The sequence below is a fragment of the Malurus melanocephalus genome, unplaced genomic scaffold (assembly GCF_030028575.1).
Source record: "Malurus melanocephalus ecotype Western Australia unplaced genomic scaffold, MMel_1.1 scaffold_251, whole genome shotgun sequence".
Classification (NCBI taxonomy): Eukaryota; Metazoa; Chordata; class Aves; order Passeriformes; family Maluridae; genus Malurus; species Malurus melanocephalus.
In genome coordinates, this window is record NW_026623483.1 from 744,394 (window position 1) to 765,177 (window position 20,784).

The window sequence follows — 20,784 nt, forward strand, 5'->3', positions numbered from 1 at the left end:
GCAATGGCTTTAAGCTGAAGGAGGGGAGATTTAGATCAGATATGAGGAAGGAATTGTTCCCTGTGAGGGTGGGAGGCCCTGGTACAGGGTGCCCAAAGAAGCTGTGGCTGCCCCTGGATCCCTGGAAGTGTCCAAGGCCAGGCTGGACAGGGCTTGGAGCAACTTGGGGTGGTGTAAGGTGTCCCATGGCAAGGGGTGGGATGGGATGAGCTTTAATTCCCTTCTGACCCAAACCATTCCCTGATTCTCTGATCACACCAAAACCCTGCAAACACCTCTGCAGTGCCCTGGCTGCCCCCACGCAAGCTGGGAGCAGCAGGAAATTTGATATAACCTCTGGTTGCTGTGGGTTATGTAGCACCTTTTTTTATAAAGGCATGGAAAAATTAAGGGCTTGGAATGTTTTTTGGTTTTTTTTTTTATTTCCCTTTTCCCTTCTTTAATAAGAAGGAYGCTATTGTGAAAGTAATAATTGTTTTGTAGCCATGAGCATTTGAAAACAAACAGACCCATATCAGGCAAAACCATCAGTGGCTGGGGTGGGTTCTTTCAGCTTTTTCAATAAATGAGTCTGGTTGGTGTTTCAGGAGTCCATTTTCTGAAGAGGCCAGGAGATTTTGGCTCTCCAATGCCCTTGGATGTCTCAAAAGGAGATGAAGGGTGCTCAGCCTTCAAAGGTCCCTTTTGATGTTGTCTCAGACTGGGTGGGTCACCTCGGGGTCTGAGTCTGTCATCTCTGGGGGGATTAAGTCATCAAAAGCTCTGTGTTTTGGCTCTTYCTCTTGAGTTTACACCCACTGCCAGAGGARCCCAGTGCMTCCAGAGGACCTGGGACAACTCTTSTGCAGCCCTTTGGCTCATTTTCTTCCAAGCCTTTCAGGGATGCTGAGGAGCCTCTGAGGGGCTGCCCTTKCCCAGGATGGGCCCTGGGAAAGGAGCTGAGGGCAATAGCCCAGTAAATGGAATATCTGCAAATGGCTGGGAAGCCAATGGGGGGGTTGTTTTGGGCACAGAACTACATCAAGAAAGGTTTGCTTTGAACCTGCTCCTCTGGTTTGCCTAAACCTGTAAAATAGGGAGGTGAGACAAGCCAGTGAGGTGTCCTGGTGCTGAGCATGCCCTGGGTCTGCTCCCCTGAATACACCCTTTACTGCCTGCCTTGGCCCTAAGCTCTCCCCTTCAGTGTGGGGGAGGCTCCCACCCACCTGCCAGCACGGCTGCATGAGGTGTCCATGGATTGTTAACAATAATTAATAATAACAGCAAATCAGCCTCTGTTTGTTACCAGTGGAAGGGAGAGAAGTGGGTGGTACCTGGAGCTGTCGCATCTCTGGTGCTGAGCGATGCCTCCTGATTTCTCCAGCATCTGTTTCGTCCCTCTCCTGGGGAACATCTCAAATAACCAGAGGAAAATAAACAGGGAAAAAAGAATTATTTTGAGACAGGTTGGAGAGGGACAATTGGAGAGGCACCTGCTTTCTGGAGGCATTGAGCAAGTTAATGGAGCTGAGGAGAGCAGCACTTCCCTGCAGCCAAACCTCTTCCTGGCTGCTCCCTGCAGTCAGGGAAATGCATTCACCAAACAATTTTTAATTAATTAATTAACTGATTAATTAGTTATGTTTCTTTTTTGCTTCAGTGTGGGTGATAAATAACGAGTAAGCAGAAATGAGCATCTCTGGGCTGCCTCCTTGGCTGGGGTCAGGCCCTGCTCTGGCTCCTGGGGGAGGCTGCCCTCAAAGTTGGGCTGTGCTGGGAGGGGACAAGGAGGAGCTGAGCTTGRGAACAGGGGAGGTTTTATTTCATTTTAGGATTTGAGGGATTTGTCTCATTTTGGCAGCCAGAGAGAAACTGGAAGGAGTTTGAAAGGCAAAAATCACTAAGAATAGACTGTGGGGGATTTGAATGTTTCACTGGGGCTTTATTGCTGAGCTGAGCTGTGGTCCCAGCAAGGCACAAGGCTGGTGGCTGAGAGCTGGCTGGGCAGGGGCAGCTGCTCAGATCCCGTCCTGCAGAGGCTTCAGAGGGTAGTCAGGGCAGGAGGGGAAACCTTGACCCAGCTCCTTTTCTGCTCCAAGGAAAACAGGCACCTTCTCAGGAACAGGCTCTGTTTCTCTCCTCTCTGTTGGAAATAAAGAGCTGGCGGAGGTGAACATGAAAAAGGCAGAGCTGGAAGGATTTGGGGACGRCCAGGAGTGGTGGCTGAGCAGGGAGGGGCTGAGCCTGGGACCAGCAGGACCAGCACTTGGACAGTGTGGGGTTTCCAGGCTGGGCACGAGGGTTGTACCGAAATTTGSTGCCTAATGCTCTGTTTCCACCTCTCCCCCGGTAGATGTTCATCATGGAGAAGGTGGAGGGCACCCAGTGCAGCCTGCACGAGTTCAGCATCACCGGCTCCACCTACGCCCCCGAGGGACAGATGTGAGTGACACGGGGTGGCCCTGGGCTGGCAGCACAGCTGGGGGGAGTGGGAGGGKTGGGCTCATGGTTGGGGGTCCCCATGAGCTGGGGAGAAAGGAGGGTTTTGCATGGGGGTTTGCAGCTCTGTCCATGGGGATACCTGCTGGGCACTGTCTTTTGGCCTTGCTGGGCTCACAGGTGACAGGTGRCCGACTGTCCTGTGCTGTCCATGGRGGCCAGGGCAGTTGTTTCACTGTCCCTCACATCCAACTCCTGCCCCACTCAGTTTGGGGGACTCTTRCCCCAGCTCTGCCTTCCCACTGCTCAGCACAGGGGCTCTCCCTTGGTTCTCCCTCCATTAGCAATCCCGAGAAAACAAGCCCACCTGCGAGCCAGAGAAGATGGAAAGTATGGGAATAGTGATGAATGAGGCTTCTTGCAATACCTGATGAGTCCCCAGATTTCTGGAGCCTGCACARTTTGGGTATTGAGCAGAGCTGTTACCCCTGCCTTGGGTGGGATGCACTGGCAATGGTTAAAGGGACTTGCAGATGGTGAAACCCCAGCAGGAAAGTGCTCCCTGAGCCCTGTCCCATGGCAGGGATGGCTCCCATGCCCAGGGCACGATCCTGTTGGTGGCAGGGSGTGTCTCAGGGCAGATGTGGYCTYTGCAGAGCTGCTGCTGAGGGCAGGGAGTGGAAMCTCTGGGGGCTTTTCCCTGCAGCATTACCCCAGACATGGGGGTTTCTGCTATTGCATTTATTTACTGCCCTTCCTTCAGAAAGTGATGATTGTCTCCGGAGTGGGGAAAGCAGGGAAGCAGGCAGATGAGAAGCTCAGCTGGTGGTGGGAGCACTCTCTGCTCCCTTTGGCTTTTCTCCCTGATCCCAGACACATTCGTCACCACGGTCCCTTCTGCTCAACTGTGGAGCAGCTGTAATTCATCCCAGCCTCAGACTTAATTTCATGAATATTTATAGAGCCAATTTGATCCTTGGCTGGGAATCTCCATTAAAAACTGAGCCAGGTCATAAGCTGGTGTCAATCAGTGCATTTCAATTAAAATTAAGGAGGACTGAGGGGGTGAATTTGTGCCTGCCAGCCTCTGAAGCTRGGGATAGCATTCCTCTGGGGACAGCATTCAGGGCTGCTGTTGGTCCACAACAATTGGTGTTTTACTCTTGAGTTTTGTTTCAACACTGTGCCTGTGTTGTGTATTGAGAGGGATGTGGGGGCTCCCTGAGGTGTCATGGAGAGATCCCMCATCCCCCAGTGCTGGTGGGACCGAAATGCTTCAGCCTGGCCTGGACAGGGGAGCGATTCATGCTGGACCTTGKGTTTGCTCACACAGCACCCAGCCTKCAGCCCTCTCTGATGCTCTCCCAGCTCATGGGTCTCACCTGGCTCTGTGCAGGGACAATGGAGCTGTGTCCCCCCATCCCTTACCAGCAACACCCAGGGGATCACGTGCTGCAAAAAGCACACCTGGTAYTTCCACCTTCTCAAATACCCAAATCCATCCAGAGTGTGCACAGCTCCCTCCTCCAGCCGCTGTCCCTTGCTGTGAGCCCAGGGCTGGGCAGTGTCTCCAGGCAGGAGCAGTGGATCTCCCTTCCCACTCACRGCTTGCTGCGGCTTCATCTCCCTCAGCAAACAGATTTTTCAGATTTTCTTGGCTGCTCACTGTTTTCCGCTCCCGAGCTGTAACAAGGGCTCCAAAATGTTCTTTCCATTGGGAACCAACAGTGGAATAAGCTGATCCTAGTAAATGCCTGACAAATTATTTTTCCAGCAAGCAGATGACCGGCTGGGTTTATACAGCTCTAACCTGCAGTTACCTCTGCTGGAACCACTGTAATTTTTATTTTCCTTCAAAACCACTGCTGCCATTCCTACCACCAGGCGAGGAGAAGCATCTGGCATGTCTGGAGTGTTTGGGGCTGCTCCTTTCCAGGACCTTTGTGCTCCTTTCCGTAGCAAAGAGCTGCTATTTAGGAAGCAAAGCCTACAGTTCACCACTTGCTTGGAAGCAGTCACAGCTGTGCWGCTCTTAAAGTTGTCTGCTGCTCTTAAACGCTCCCTTGGGTTCCCTGTGGAGTGTGAAACGGCATCACAGGGAGAAGGGACTTGCTGTTCGTTCCACAGCTCCTCTGGATCCCCAGCAAAAGAAAAACCCAACCCATTCAAAAGGAATGAATGTTAACCTGAGTTTCTTTGCCCCTCTTCCAGTCCATCACCTTCCTCATCAGCCTGTTGGCAGCCCCTGCTTGCTCCTTTTAACTCCTCTGCAACCCCCTTTATTCTGGGCCACTTCTAGAATTTWTTTGCCTTCTGTGGGAGGTGGTGGAGTCAACACCCCTGGATGTGTTTAAAAAAAAAGACTGAATGTGGCACTCAGTGCCGTGGTTTAGTTGATGTGGAGGTGTTGGGCTATAGGCTGGACTTGATGATCTTGAAAGTCTCTTCCAGCCTGGTTCATTCTGTGTGTGATTCTGTGTGTGATTTTTTTACTTGCAATTTAGTCGTGCCTCATTTCGTAAAGTACAAAATGTGAACCCGAGGATTTCTTGCCAGCCAGCTGGGGCTTTAACTGGGCTCCTTCTCCCACTTTTACAAGAGTGATCATAGGCTGGCAGGGGTCTGTAGATAAGCTCAGCGTGTTTGAAGCTGTGGGCTGGTGTAAGGCTGTTGGGGTTGTTTTCTGCCCGCAGCCTGAAGGACGAGCAGCCGGTGCAGTGCGGGCAGTACGACGGGCTGGTGGAGCTGGCCACCATCTGCGCCCTCTGCAATGACTCCTCACTGGACTACAACGAGGTGCGGGGCCACCACGGCCGGGCTGGGGTGGGGGGATGCTCTTGCTGTGCTTCAGGGCAAAGCCAGTGGAGTCTGTCCCTTGGGATCCCCTTCCCTGGCTTCAGCTCATCCAAGGCAATGCTCTGGTGCTCTGGGTCACAGCATCCTTGGTGGCAGCAGCACACTGAGGATGTGCTCTGAAGCTTAAGTTTGGGGTTTTTTTTCTGCCCTCCAGTCCAAAAAAGTCTATGAGAAGGTAGGGGAAGCCACTGAAACAGCCCTGACRTGCCTGGTGGAGAAGATGAACGTCTTCAACACGGACCTCAGCAAACTCTCCAAGGTGGAGAGAGCCAATGCCTGCAATTCGGTGAGTGGRGAGAGACCTCTGTGAGCGCCAGCCCTGGGGGGCAGGAGGGAGAGGASGCATTTAGGGTGTCTGCTGTGTGGGCAATAAACACTTGTAATGATCTAAGGGACTGATCTGGCACAAGGATGTGTTTTCCTGGCTCTCAGGGTGAGCTGGTTTTGGAACAGATGGTGCAGTGGCCCTGGGCGGCTGATGCCAGGGCCTTGAGGGCAAACGTGGAGCTTTGGAGCAGGTGATTCCTGAGGCTCCAACTCAGCCCAGCCCTTGCTCAGCCAGGAGAGATCCTCAGTAACAGCCAGAGCTCTGGCAGCAGATGAGGAAGCTTGGAGTTATCTTTAGGTGTCCCATTTGCACCAAGAGCCATCCTTCAGCATGAACCAAACCCCATTTCCCAGAGCCTTGCTTGCCCCAGTGACACTTGCTCCTTGGAAACATCGATTTTTGATATGAAAATATCTTGTGCTGGCTATTCCCCTACTCCAGCTCTCCAGTGTCTCCCTGTCCTCCTGAAATGGTGAAAATACACTTAATTTCCAGTCTGGATTTCCTCAGCTTTGGATCTTATAATGTCTTTACTTGCTCAAAGCCTCTCTCTTGCAGCATTTTTCCCCCGATAAATCTGTGCAGGTTGTAACAGATCTTCTGACTCTTTTCTGATATAGAAAGCTTGTAAGCTTTTAGCCCTGTCCCATCCCTCCTGGCTCCTGTGGCTGCCTTTGTCCTCCCTTCACTTGGGCTCAGCAGGGTAATCAGCCAAGGTGGAGAGTGCATGTCCCTGGAATGCCCCTGGCGTGTCCCTGACGTGTCTCTGGTGTGTCCCTGACGTGTCTCTGGTGTGTCCTTGGTGTGTCCCTGGCGTGTCCAGGCTCAGCCCAGCTCTGTCCCCACAGGTGATCAAGCAGCTGATGAAGAAGGAGTGCACCCTGGAGTTCTCCCGGGACCGCAAGTCCATGTCCGTGTACTGCACTACCACTGGGACAGGAAACAACTCTGCCAGCAGCAAGATGTTTGTCAAGGTAGGGGCCAAGAASCTCAGCACCTGCAGGGTCCTGCTCCCTCTGCACACCCTGCTGCATGGGGCTGTGATACTGCTCTGCAGTTCCTCTCCCATTYTATCTGCCCAGGGATTCAGGAGCCAGCAGGTAGGCTGGTGGGGTCAGGGAGGAGGTGAGTCTTTGCCATATTTCTTAGGAAAAAAAGGGGTTGAGATGATTTAGAGGAAGGAAAAGGTGCTGAGTGTGCTGGTGTTGCAGCAAWGGAGAGCTGCCCCTGTGCAGAATTYKGGCAYTTGCCTTTATTRAAGGCTTGGACYCTCCGGATGCCAGWAATGCCCAAAGGATGACGTCCTGAAATAGTGTTTCAYAGGGCATTTTCTTCCCAAGAGAAGAGATGCGGTGGAATTTCCCCCCGCTGACTCTGAGAAGATTTGTATATTRTTGTTTCCACTGGGAGATGATCTGGGTAGGTGAACTCTGTCCCCCAGCTCAGTCTGGGACCCTCTGAAGCCACTGGATCTGTGGCCCTGGGTGAGCTTCTTAAGAGGTTCAATAGAAGGAATGCAAGTTTTATATTAAAGAGCAGTGTCAGGGTCTTTTGTGAGGTCAGAAGGGCAGGGGTGAGATGCTGGGATGCTAAAGGACATGATTTCCTGGCTTGCAAAGGCATCACAAGCATCTGCTGAGTATCCCACATTTTTTTKCCACACAGATTTACAGCCCCCCATCCCCTCCAGCTCTGAGTGAGGATCTGTGGGGCAGACATGTAGGTTTTGCAGGGGTCAGCTGGCTCTCCAGCAGCTCCTGCTCTTGGTGACCTGGGGGTTGGTGCTCTGCGCTGTGATCCGGGTGTGCTCGGTCGGAGGCTGCCATCTAGTGTCCTGAGCGGCAGGGCCGGCTGTGCCAGCTGCAGTTTTGGGGGACATTTGCCCAAACTCGGTGCCTTCCCTCCCTCTGGCACTTCCTGCAGTGCTGGCAAGGGCTGCCCCATCCTCCAGCTCCACTGCAGCCCCTGAGCCCTGCGCTCCTCCGCAGGGTGCCCCGGAAAGCGTCATCGAGCGCTGCACCCACGTCCGTGTGGGCACTGCCAAGGTCCCGCTGACGGCCCCGGTGCGAGACAAGATCCTGGGCAGGATCCGGGACTGGGGCATGGGCATCGACACCCTGCGCTGCCTGGCCCTGGCCACCCACGACTCGCCTGTTTGCAGGGAGACCATGCAGCTGCACGACTCTGCCGCCTTTGTCCGCTACGAGGTACAGAACCGAAGTTTGGCCAGGAGCTTCCTTCCTTATTCCCAGAATTTCCCCATAGACTCCCAACTGTCCCAGCAGTATTTTCCCTTTGGTTTCTCTGTGGGCAATGTAATGGCTCAGCTCCTCTGTAAACCCCAGGGGCTGGTCCTAAGGATAACAAGCCCCATCTCACTGRGCATGTTTTTCCATGGAATGACTGCTGAGAGGGCCTTGGAGACCACTGTGAGGGATGGGGAAGAGGGGAACAAAGTAAAAAGATGTGAGGAGCAACAAAGAGAATTTATGTATCCCACTGAATTGTGGCTGCATCCATGGGGCAGCTGGTAGGAAACCTCCCCCTCGTAGGGGAAACCCCTGTGCCCAGGGGTTCACAGCAGGGAGGGAAGTGGAATGCATCCCCAGGGGTTAATGTGGGTCTGGGGTGTGTTCCCCCCTGCCCAGAACAACCTGACCTTCGTGGGCTGCGTGGGGATGCTGGACCCTCCCCGCAAGGAGGTCACCTCCTCCATCGAGATGTGCCGCAAGGCCGGCATCCGCGTCATCATGATCACCGGCGACAACAAGGGCACAGCAGTGGCCATCTGCCGCCGCATCGGCATCTTCTCAGAGAGCGAGGACGTGTCTGGCAAGGCCTACACGGGCCGGGAGTTCGACGAGCTGTCCCCCGAGGCGCAGCGCCAGGCGTGCCGCGAGGCTCGCTGCTTCGCCCGCGTGGAGCCGGCGCACAAGTCCCGCATCGTCGAGTACCTCCAGTCCTTCAACGAGATCACGGCCATGGTGAGCTCCTGCCATCCCCTGTCCCCTCCTCCCTGCCCAGCCCCGTCCCTTGCGCCCTTAACCACGCTTCTTGCAGACGGGTGACGGTGTCAACGATGCCCCAGCCCTGAAGAAGGCAGAGATCGGCATCGCCATGGGGTCGGGCACGGCTGTGGCCAAGTCGGCTGCTGAGATGGTGCTCTCCGACGACAACTTCTCCACCATCGTGTCGGCCGTCGAGGAGGGMAGAGCCATCTACAACAACATGAAGCAGTTCATCCGCTATCTCATCTCCTCCAAYGTCGGGGAGGTCGTTTGGTGAGAGCCCCCCACACTGGGCACCGTGCTGGGGGAGCAGCGGTGGGGGGACACATTCCCTGGGACAGGTGACCCACTGTCCTGTCCATGTCCCCTGCCCCTGGCTGCATGTAGTGCCCAAACTGGTAACCGTGGCCACCAAACAGAGCAGTGATGCCATGCCTCATTTCCCAGGGGCAGGGAGATTTTTCTTTTGTGGTTTTACAATCCCACCACCCCTCTGGAGCCATTCTGTTAAAGTGTTGCCTATTTAAGCCCATTCCAGCACCCGAGCCATGTGCAGATGTTTGTGCATGGGCTGTTGTCACCAATCACAGCTCTCCCTGCCCCTGCCAATCCCTCCCAGTCTTCAGCAACACGAGCACAACCTTGGGGTCACTTGGGCATCCTCTGCCTTTGTATTTCAGCATGGGTGTTGGTGCTGGGAGTGGGAACTTTGTGGCCATGGGAACATCAATGGTTGGGTTAGAACTGCAAAGCAAATTTTAATAGCAACAGGAACAAATTTTAGCTGGAAAATTCAGTGCTGGTTTTCAGGTTCCTGATCAGGGGCTGCAGGTTCATCTGCAGGACTTGGGGTGAATATTCAGTTTGGGGTTTTGGATCCAGGTCTCCCTGCATGACACAGACATTTTCTCTGGCTGTCCAGAGCTTGTCTAATTTCGCATCTCTCATTTTTCCCCTTCAGTATCTTCCTGACAGCCATCCTGGGCTTGCCTGAGGCCCTCATCCCTGTGCAGTTGCTGTGGGTGAACCTGGTGACGGACGGGTTGCCGGCCACTGCTCTGGGCTTCAACCCCCCCGACCTGGACATCATGGACAAGCAGCCCCGCAACCCCAAGGAGCCGCTCATCAGTGGCTGGCTCTTCTTCCGCTACCTGGCTGTKGGAGGTGAGTGCTGTTGGTGCAGGTGGGCAGAGTTGGGAGTGCCTGGGGTGTCCTGGGGCAGGGCCCCCTCTCTGGGTGCTGGGATAAGGGTGTCTCTCTCTTTCTCGGCCGCAGTGTATGTGGGCCTGGCTACAGTGGGCGCAGCGACCTGGTGGTTCCTGTACGACGCCGAGGGACCTCAGGTCTCCTTCCATCAGCTGGTGAGTCAGGTGGGGAGCAGGCTGATGACTGGAGCAGATGGRTGAGGGCATGTGTTCAGGTGTTGGGGTCGTTCACCTACCTTTCCTCTGTGGCGGTTGTACCATTCCCAGATTTCTGATGGAGAAGACAGTAATTTAAAACAGAAGCAAATTCTCTCCCTCAGGCTCATGTTTCCTGCCTTGCTTCTGCCAGCCTCCAGCACGGTAGTGATTCTTGATTCCAAGAAGCTGGAGGTAGCTCCTGTGCCTCATCCCATGTTGGAAGGGATCTGTTCTCACTTACATTACTGTAGCTGTGTGAAAACTGCAGAGTGGGGGGAAAGCAGGTGCTATCACATCMCAATGGACTGTGAGCAGTGCAAGGTGGATTTCTGATGGAGACACGTGTGGGCTCAAATTTCTTCCTCACTTCACCCAAGAGTCTCAAAGCCACTGTCCAGCCACACCCCTAAAGCCCATCCCCAGCAGAATCTGGGTCACTGTAGGCAGTTAATTGAACTGTGGGATTTCTAACAGCAACCCAGTTCCTCATGTGCCCCCCAAGCACACTCTTCCTGCTCTCTCCTGCCTTTCCTGCTGCTCTGCCATGTATTTACCAGTGGTTTCCTGTGCCAACAGAGGAACTTCATGAGGTGCACTGAGGACAATCCCATCTTCGAAGGAATTGACTGTGAGATCTTTGAGTCACGATACCCAACGACGATGGCTCTGTCCGTGCTGGTGACAATCGAAATGTGCAATGCTCTGAACAGGTGTGGTGGCCACAGACCTGCTCTGTTCTCTCTGTGCATGACTGGTTTTGTGCAGGGTCTGTTTGTGCCTCAGTGGGTTGGCAGAGGGCTTTTGCTTTGGCTCAGCAGAGCCATTCAGGGCATCCTCACGGGGTTTTCCATAAAGAAGCTCCTCCATGGCAGTGTGCTGCTGCTGACAGCAGTGAAGGAAGGTCTGGACCTGCATTTATTAGTGATTCGGTCATTAATGATTGGCCTGATCCATGCATGGCTGGTTGTGTTGGGCATCCAGATCCAATTCTCAGCAAAGCCTGAAGATGAACAGCCTGGAAAAGAAAGGAYGCAGCATGTGGCTGGGAACCTTGGAGGGGAATGGAACTCCCAGCATGGGCAGGGGTGGGGAGCAGGAGCAAGTTTTTGGAGCTAATGCTGTCCCTTCACTTTCACAGTGTCTCTGAGAACCAGTCGCTGCTGCGGATGCCCCCCTGGCTCAACATCTGGCTGCTGGGGGCCATCATCGTGTCCATGGCTCTGCATTTCCTCATCCTCTACGTCAAGCCCATGCCTGTGAGTGCCCTCTGCTGCTTCTGTGCTCCTCCTGTGGGTGAGGGCATTCCTGGAGCAATCTTTGGGTCTGGAAACCCCTGGGATGGCTGTCCCCAGCAGGTGCCCTCAGGACCAGGTCCCATGACTCAACCCAGCGTGGGAGCTAGGAGTTGTTYTGCCCCATGAGACAGAATTCAGAAGCTCTCCCTGTGTGCAGTGCAAAGGGGTGTAGATATCTCCAGAAAGTTGTTCAGCTCCTTTTTGAGTTATCTCCTTCCTTTGCAAGGCTGAGGATGCCTCGGCTGATGCCCAAAGGTGCTTCAGATGAAGGTGTCTCTGTGCCCAACGGGTTACATTGTCCCTTGTCCCCTGCTKAGYACCTSTGAGCACMTRAACACACARTCCYACCTTGTGCCTCACTTCCCCCATCTTCAGCAGAGGGGAAGGACATCATTTTTCACTCATCTCAGCCAAGAGCCAGCTTAGATCATCAAAGGAATCCTCCTCTTTGGGCTGTATGGTCCCTCCCTCCTTACACCTGGGATGAGCCCCTCTCAACCTTTGCCATACAACAAAGTGACACTCAAAACAACAAAATATCCCTTAAAACAATAAAATATCCCTTAAAACAATAAAATATCCCTTAAAACAAAACCATATCCCACCTGCTCCCCTAGTGACACCTCCAATCGTTTCCACCCTGCAGCTCATCTTCCAGGTGACCCCCCTGAGCTGGTCGCAGTGGGTGGTTGTGATGAAGATCTCCCTGCCCGTGATCCTGCTGGATGAAGGACTCAAGTACCTTTCCCGCAACCACCTGGATGGTGAGCATGGTCTGCACCACCCTGGCTTGGGGCAGCTCCCTGGCRCTTTGCTTGGGGTTCCTGGTGGCTTTGTGGATCCCTCACTCACCTCCTGCRCTCGTGTGATGTCTGCACCTCCATGTTCACCCACCCTTGTTTGTGCAAAGAGGATTTTTCTCCTACTCCCTTCCCTTCCAGTACCATGCCTGGCAGAGCAGCTGGTTCTTACATCTACTTGAAATGCTCCCTTTGAAGCTGGAGCACAAGATAAATCTGCCACAGGTTATTTATTCAAGTCCCCTTGAACCTCCAGGAATGGGATTCCTTTGCTTATAAAGCAAAACAGATCAAACACTGATTTCTAACAGGAACCCTTTCTTTATTCCTCTCAGATTTCCACCCCTCTCCATCCATCCTTATTTTGTGTTGGCTACCTCTATGCTAAGATAAATGGAGAGCTGAACACCTTATAAACTGGTTTTAATGGGGYTTCCCTTGGCCAGCACCTCTCAGGATCCAGTCCTTGGCACACCCGGAGGAGAGGCAGCTTCTGTGACCCTGGGGCAGCAGTTCCCGTGTGCTCCTGGGCTCTGGGCTGYAAATCACAGCATGTCTTTGGGCASCTCTCCAAGGAGATGATATCATCTTTTCTTTCATTTCTTGTGAAAGATATGGTGGGGGTATCTCAGTGCTGAGTTAAGCCCATGGGTTTTCCTGGCAGTGGCTGTGGTCCTGGGGCTGCCAAGGAGTGTCGTGCCTGCCACGGGGGTGGTACCTCTCCAGAAAACAGGTTTTATTCTTTTTTAGGGTGTGCTGACCCTGACAGCAGTAGCAGGGAGAAGAAGGGCAGGAAAGGCACTATCCTTGCTCAGGGAAGCTCAAGGGGCAGATGAACAATCTGAGTTTGAGGACTGGATGCCCTTCCACACCATCACTTTGCTCAAACCATTTTTTCACTCAGGCAATCAGTGTTACAGCAAACCCCCCATTTTCCTTTCACCCTGTAATAACAACCCAGAAGATCTGTGCAAAGATGCTCTTGCCTTTCTCGGCTGCAGGCAGGTCTGGCCAGCTCTGTCAGGGAGGGATCTGGGACATTGTAACAGCTGCGTTTGGTTTCTCATGGAGCAGAGCTTTGCAAGAGCTGAAAATATGGGATGGGAAAGTATTGCAGGCTGGAAATGATCACCAACTGCTCTCCCTCCCCACCAGTGTGCMGGTGGTGCTCACATCAGCCTTTCTGTGTCGAGCTGATGCAGAAACTCAGCAATTGCTCAGAGAAACAGAGGTGCAGGGGCTCCTGTTTTTACAGACCAAATAGAAATTGTTTCTAGCTTATTTTCACTGAAGTGTTGCATCTCTCCCCAAACACTCAGGTCGGTTGTATCCCATGATGAGGAGCAATTTCCCAGCGCATCACCGGGCTGGGGTGTACTGGAGCCGGTTCATTCCTGGCTGTTGCACCCCCTGCGTGCCCTCGGTCTTCACCATCTGTGATCTGGGCCTGAGTCTTTCTCCCACACTTTGTATTTCTCCATAAAATCTCAGCACTGCTGGAGGAAGGGTTTTTCTTTCACTCTGCCTGCACAGCTCTGAGCACAGCGAGGTTTCTTATAGGCACACAATCCTCTCAAGTGCCATCATACCAGCCTGGAGTGATTTCTCCTCCCATGCCATGCTCCCACTGTTCCAGTTCTTGGATTGCTCTGTCTCGGGGATCCAGGATTTTCCGTGTAGCTCTTCAATTATGGCTGTGGGGCAAAATTGCCACACTTAAATCACCAGACTTGAAAGATGTGATTGAAACTCTTCATCTTCCTGATTCCTCTGGGCTTTGAAAAGCAAAGGAAAAAAGCTTCCAAAAGCCACTTTTATATGTGGTTTTGTGATTTTTTCACCAGGCATTCTCAGGACAGTAGGACCCAAGTGGAGTGGAGAGCACCAGTTGAATACCTGCAAGACTCCAGAGCAAGGGTTGGCTTCCTTATGTGTCTCATCCCTCAATGCCRTGTCCCCCATGCTTCCTCTGCTTCCTGCAGGGTCCTGCTCATGTGGGGRCCTGCTTGGAATGTGTCTGGGTGAACATGGCTTGGATATATATCAGAGATACAATAACARAGCCCAGGGACCCTGTACTGAGACAGGATCTCGTTTCCCACAGTGGCCTCTGTGTTTTCCTTCAAAATAAGGTCTAACAAGCCTGTGAGGCAGCTGTTTGATGGCAGTTTTGGCCAGGGGCCAGGCTGCCACTTGTTCTCTGCAGGGCAGYACGTGGGGATGGTCTCCAGTGTGGGACCTTCCATGGGATGGCCAAGGGTGTTCAGCTGAGGAATGCAAATGTATAGCTGTGAGTTCTGCTGACTCAGGTTTTGCATGGAAAAGTTTCCCCTTTGGTGAGATTTAGATAAGTTGTGTTTCCATTATGCTGGATTTTCCTTGTCCTTGAAGTGGCAGAAGGCTGAGACTCCTCAGTCTTCACTGTGATCTCTGTGCTTTACATTCCTCTCCCCATCACCCTGCTCACGTCCAGCCTTTCATCTCAAATGCTTTGCATTTCTGGCTGCTTTCATCCTTCCCTGGCCCCTCTGAAGTTTCTGGCTGCCTCCATTTTGGGAGGCAATGTGAGTGTGAGAGCGAGTCAATGTGCAGGCTGGGTCAGGTTGGCTTGGTGTGAGCTGCAGATGTTCTGGTCAGGAACGTGGAGATGTTCTCAGGKATCTGTCACACGCTGGCAGGCTCACACAGGCTGACCACCCTCAGGGATCTCTTGCTGCAGCACCTTTAATATTTTCCATGCTCTGTGCATTCAAGTGTTTGCTCGTTTTGAATCCTGTGAGGAAGGTTTCCAGGCATCTGTGCCAAGGCTCTTTTCTGAGTGTTTCTCAGGAAGTACCAGATCTAGAGAGGACACTGTGTTCATGTACGTCTGTGCACCATCATATCCCACTGCTGAGGTCACCCTGCTCCCCTCCTTCACCGTCCCTGGACCTCTTCATGTTCTCCATCTCAAAGCAAACCCTTTGCAGATGCTGGAGCTGCTGCTTGCTGGTTCTCAGCACGTTCAGCAGCAGGTCCTGCCTGGGTGCTGAGCATCACCTTGTTTCACCTGGGCTGTGGTAAAAGCAGGGACAAATCACCATCACAGTKTTTTCTGCAACACAGCTACACAGCTTCCCTGACAGCAGCAGGGCCACTGAAAATCAGGAGTTTGGATGTACAGGAATTGACTTGATGTGTTTTGGGGCAGATTAGTGTTTATGCAGCTGTTTGTCCTTGTGTCCAGTTGGAAAAGCAGCCTCTGGGGTGATTTTGCAGGAGGTGCAAGGTGGTGGCCACCTCACCCTGTTTGTGTCCCCACCGGGTCCCTGTCCCCTCTTCCACAGGCAGCACTGTGCCCTGCAGTCTCCTGCTGCCACAGATGATGTGCAGGTGAGCATCTCCACCACCGAGGGAGTTTTGGCCATTTCTCTGCAAAGCTGGCATCMGCTTTAGGCATCAGCATCCTCCCAGAGGCGAGTGGATGGCAGAGGTGGCAGTGCAGTGACAAGTACATCACACTCCCTGCCAGGGGCAGATGGAGCTCTGCATCTGAGACAGCCCAAAATCTGCAGGAACCAAAATCTCCATGCCCCATCACAAAACCCCTCAAGCATATCGCAAAAAGGAGCTGCTCACCGTCGTTTTCCCCCATGCACCTGCACCTGGGTRYGAGGGAGCCCCTGGCACTGCCCAGGAGCACAGGGGCTGCTGCAGCTGCCCGTGTTCCCTGCGGAGGAGGCACCRTCCCTCTCGCTGGCACGGCAGAACCGGCAGCGAGCGCCTGCAGCCCTGGCCTGCCCTTGTAGGGTAATCTGTGYGTGGAGCTACCTTGGCTGGGTGCTGGCAGAGGAATGTGTCCCCATGGGCCAAGTCTTCCCTTGAGCTGTGGGGTGCTCTGCAGGAGAGCGGTGCTGCACCTTCCAGTGCTGGGATCTCCACACGTGATTTTACTGCTCTGCTGCCTCACTTTTAGTTTTTATTTCCCCCTCTCCTGTTTTTTCATACGTGTCCATGTGTCGTGCTTTAGAAATGGAAGAGCAGAGGGAAGGGTTGCTACCCTGGTGTTGCAAAGAAAAGAGGGGAGAATTTCCCTTTTGGTTTTCTCCTGCGGTCTGGGGTCTCTGCTGGAGCTTGGTGTGATGGGGGAGATGTGCAGTTTTCAGAGCTGCAGGGGCTGCAGTGTTTCCCTTGGTGAAGGAAGTGATCCGGTCTGGCAGTGGTAGCCTGCATCCCTCCAGCATCACATTTTACAGGAACCTCTTGAGGAAAATCTAAAGCAGTAAGGAAGAACCCCCCCAAATCCTCAGCTGTCCTAGCGGAGCAGGTCTTGGAGGAGCTGAGCTCACATTGTTCAGTTGCTGGTTTGAAAATGCTGAAGGACTGGGACACYCCTGGTGTGAGGCAGCATCCAGGGGGAGCGTGAATCCCCCACCATCTCTGCAAGCAGTTCCTGCATCCCTCTGTTCCTGTCACCAGTGTGAGGGAAGGACAGATGGACACTGGTGTGCAGGAACCTGCATCCACCTGAAGCCATGTGGGAGCTGGACTCTTGACTGGTTGCAGGGCTCATGGAAACACCTGACCATGGAAACTCCATGCCAGGGTGTGTTACTTAGAGGCCTGAGAGCAACATTTTGAAGAGCATTTACTGTGGTTAAACACTGCAGCCACATCCCCTTCCTGTCCCTGCCTGCCACATGCCCTGGCATCCTCCTCCCTGTTTGCACAGCCACGGTGTGATGTGTTCAGGGGAAGTGCCATGGCTGGCAAATAACTACTGCTGTGTCACTCGGTGGGGACTGCTCAGCTGCTGGAGGAGAGGAAGGACATGCTGCTGCAATGGGGAGAAGGTGAATTTTGATTATTGCAATGAGATTTAATGCAGTGCAGTCTCCAGCATCCCTGCTTTGCACCAAAGCCCGCAGTGTCATCCAGAGGGATGCTGCCATCACAGCAAACCATTCTATCCCAGGACAAGAGGGCTGGGCTCTGCAGCCAGCACTGGAAAAAAGTTTTGGCAGAAGTTGCAAAAAAGCTTTTTCCCTCTCTCTTGCCTGTTATTTATTAATTCCCCTGAAAGCTTGTCGGCACCAGGGCTGGCAGCAGGCACAGAGCCTCGTGGGTAACCCTGGGCAGGACCCCTATTTATCAAGAGCACAGGAACAGCAGTYCCCAGTGAGATGTGTTTGCTGATGTGTGCAGTGATGAAAGATGGAGAAATACAGTCAAAAGATTCGCGATAAGGGTATTTTCTAACTCTCGTTAGCAAGTGCTGCCTCTGGATGGTTTGTTTTTAAGGCAAAAGAATCTGTTCTGGGCAGACTGAGCTGCCCCAGGCTGGATGGCAGCTGCTGCCTCAGGGCTCAGGGACACTCCTGTCAACTGCTTCGAAACTGGGGATCTGGTTGATGTAGGTCAAGTTCTGGCWGGGATTTTGGGGCTGCTCACATGGAGTTCAAGCTGGATACCATCGCTTTTCTACAGGCCATGTGTTGCCTGTTACCTTCCATGTCCAGTCCCATCTGTCTGGAGGGAGGCAGAAGGCAGGAGGGCAGCCCTGGGATGGTGTCTGGGATGAGTAGGTTGGTTCTTGCTCACTGTTTTGGAGGTGTTCATGGGTGTAAGTACATGTGTTATGTAAGAGGTGTCAGCCCATGGCGCTGTGTCCATGTCTGTGGCTGTGGCAGGGCYGGGGCTCTGGGGTTGGGGCAGGATGCAGTGAGCTTCCTCCTCTCTGCACTGCTGCTTTTCCCTGGGTGATGTCTCATCAGGAGCAGCGAGGAGGGACCCTGCCTGCTTGCCTTCCCACATGGCTCCATCTTATCCCTTTTCCCAATTCCTGCAGAGATCTTCCTCACCCAGGGACTGACATCCTCCTCCTTCTGCTCCTCATGCAGCCTGAGCTGCTGTGGCTGCAGTCAGGCCAGCTCTGTGCAGACAGGATCCCAACTTCCTTCTGGGATCAGTCCAGGAACAACCACTCTTGGTAACAAAAGCTGCTTTGCTTTTGAATCCTCACCAATATTTTTCCTTCCCTTTTTTGGCTTCATTTCAGGAGAAGAGGACAAGAAATGAACGMCACCAAGGTGACACTCCGAACTAGAGGATCCCTAACTTGTAACTCGGACTGAAGTCTTGCATGCGTGACCATCACTAAAGCCAGCAGGACATGCATGTGTCCGACTACCAGACAAATGCGGGTGAATCGTCGAAAAGAAAAAATACTGATTTTGTTTTGTTCTGTAGCTTTCTTTTTCCTGTACATACGAGTGCAATTACTGGACAGCTGGCATAGGGTTTGGGGATGGAGCTGTGTGGATCTGAGTTGCTGTAATATGGTTCCTTGGGATTTGTTCCTGCCAAATTTGAGACCTTCTTTCCAATTTTCACCCTGACTGGGTGAGCTTGGGCAAGGTGTCCTTCACGGGAGATTAACACGGGAAATTGGGATTTTAGGCTGCATCCCCTAGTGGGATGGGTTGCACAGGGTAGGAAGGGCTTGGCAGTGAGTGAGGGCAGGGAGAGAGCAGAGGAGGCCTTTTGTTGTAGCCTTGATGCTGTCCACGGTGTTGGTGGGTGCATTGCTGCTGCTGTGCTCTGCTCCAGGGGCTGCAGCAGCTGGGAAWAGCACCAGTGTGTCCAGCAGTGGTGTGGATCTCACAGACATGTGTTTATACATCAAGGTCGGGTACATGTGGCAGAAGGGGAAGTTCTCCCTGTTTATCACACTGTCCTGTTTGATCCCTGTGTTATGGAAAGCCCAGCACCTTCTCAGCTCACCCAGCACCAAAGCATGATGAATTCTTGTCTGTTCTCCATCTGGCATCTTGCTAGATCCCATCTGCACTATATAAGCTGCAGTCCTTCTCAGTGTAGGGCCAGCCATGTAAAGCAAAGCAAGGGGATGCCCACCTTGCATTCCTCATGCCCACTCCCTCCTTGCTTTTTGCAGTGAATTTTTAACTATTTTCCTATCAGGAGTAGAGCTCAAGTGTTTAGGAGCACGTCCATGACTTCATATGCTCTGCTTTGGAAAACATCGCTGTCTTGCACAGGGCATCCTTGCCAAGGGATAAGATGGGAATGAATGTAAGCTTGTACATAATGTGGTCTTTCCCCATGRGTGGTGTTTGTTGTGGCATCCCTTTTTGTAAGGCTTTATTTTGTCCTCTGGGGATTTTTCTGCAGCAGGACTAAGACAGGCTGCAGTGAGAGTTTGTAGATCAGGAGTAGATTTTGGGATCCATTAAATTGATCTTTCTCCATTGAGCTGCATCATCTGAGAAGCTGATAATAGGCGGTTTCTTCTCCAGCTCTCCAAATCCTCCCTCCTGTTCTCATGATCCCTTATGATCCATCCTGGTGATACTTAGTTAGCCAGARCCTGTATCTTTCCTTTCTTTTACATTCCGGCAACAGCACTAGAGCCAGGGTCTGGGATAGCATTTGCTCCTTTGCTGTTGGGTATTTTCTTCYACTTTTTGCCTCTTAAAAGCTTCCAGTGTTTTTCTGTATCACCTCAGCAAGAGCTTCTCTCCTTCTGTACAGTAGGTGCCAAATATCATCCCTCCTTTCTTTTCTCCATCACCAGCATTGAAGATGAGCAGAGCCCCCTGACCAATGGGAATGTACAGAATTGTTATACTACTGAGCTTAAGTATTGTACAGAAAACCTTGCATGAAATATTGTTACTGTATTTAATATATAATGTATTCAAGGAATTTTAATATGGAGCTCTTTAAAAAGATCTTTATAGATACTCTGTGGTTAGAAGATTGTTGCTGATCTTTTTTAATCTTATTATACTTTGTCTTGAAGAAATTTTATTTTTCAAATGTGTTCTGTCTAAATGATTTAATCYATTGATCCCATGGGATGACCAATGCATCTTCAAAGATTTTTACCATGGATGAGACCAACCCTGCTGCATAGGGCCAGTACATGACCCAGGTACTACAYAAACTTTCAAAATAAGGCTTCAGTAAGACTAATGCTGTAGACAAGTGATTTGCCCTTCCCCAAAAGGGTGGATTTCACCTTATTTCAGTACAAGTCAGAGAATGAAAGAATTGTTTCAGCTGGGAAAGACGTCCAAGGATTGAGTCCATCTCCATCGCTCTGTGCAGAGAAACAACCAGTGGGAATTTAATCCAGTACAAGCTTGGAGACATCAGAGGAAACAGCTTTCCTGTTTCTCTGAGGCTGAAAACTGGTTTGGGAGAGGCTGGACTGGATTCAGAGCATCCCAGCCCTGTTTGGAGGGTCCAGCAGGGTTTCCAATAGCATCTCCCTGGGRCATGGTGGCCTTGGTCCTTTGTGCTTACAAGAACCTGCTTGGCCCATCCACCACCTGAATTACACTGTTTTCCCTGGACTTGGTGTTTGGTGGAGGGTTATTAATTTAACCCAAATACAGGTGGTGTGGAGATGTTTCTCTTGCAAAAGCCCAGTGTCACWCTGTTCATGCAGCCAGGTCACAATTGTGAGTTACCAAACCCTGAGCCATTGTGGGCAGGAAACCTGAGTTGTCCCCCAGCTTGTTCTTTCCAGCAGCAGCAAATTGCATTTTATTTCTATTGTGAACTCTATTTCTGTTGTCAGATCTGTCTAGGAAATAGCCCAGGTAATTTTCACTGGAACTGCCTGCAGCAGGCATTCCCCTTGCTCAGAGGGACCATTTTGACACATCCCCA

General features: G+C 52.3%; 1 protein-coding gene across 2 annotated transcripts in view; it reads left to right on the forward strand.

Annotated features, from left to right (window-relative positions):
* Positions 1 to 19,428, forward strand: part of ATP2A3 (ATPase sarcoplasmic/endoplasmic reticulum Ca2+ transporting 3) — a 48,397-nt gene extending 28,969 nt beyond the window's left edge. Inside the window, exons 9-22 of one of the 2 annotated variants that reach the window (XM_057375500.1) lie at positions 2,333 to 2,421; positions 5,112 to 5,214; positions 5,429 to 5,560; positions 6,451 to 6,576; positions 7,591 to 7,809; positions 8,251 to 8,586; positions 8,663 to 8,883; positions 9,572 to 9,774; positions 9,886 to 9,971; positions 10,590 to 10,723; positions 11,152 to 11,269; positions 11,955 to 12,072; positions 13,953 to 14,025; positions 18,146 to 19,428. In XM_057375500.1, the coding sequence (XP_057231483.1) occupies positions 2,333 to 2,421; positions 5,112 to 5,214; positions 5,429 to 5,560; positions 6,451 to 6,576; positions 7,591 to 7,809; positions 8,251 to 8,586; positions 8,663 to 8,883; positions 9,572 to 9,774; positions 9,886 to 9,971; positions 10,590 to 10,723; positions 11,152 to 11,269; positions 11,955 to 12,072; positions 13,953 to 14,025; positions 18,146 to 18,221 (2,034 nt within the window). In that variant the 3' untranslated portion in view covers positions 18,222 to 19,428. The remainder of the gene's footprint in view (positions 1 to 2,332; positions 2,422 to 5,111; positions 5,215 to 5,428; positions 5,561 to 6,450; positions 6,577 to 7,590; positions 7,810 to 8,250; positions 8,587 to 8,662; positions 8,884 to 9,571; positions 9,775 to 9,885; positions 9,972 to 10,589; positions 10,724 to 11,151; positions 11,270 to 11,954; positions 12,073 to 13,952; positions 14,026 to 18,145) is intronic. The other variant, XM_057375499.1, reaches the window with a different exon arrangement.
* The last annotated feature ends 1,356 nt before the right edge of the window (positions 19,429 to 20,784 follow it).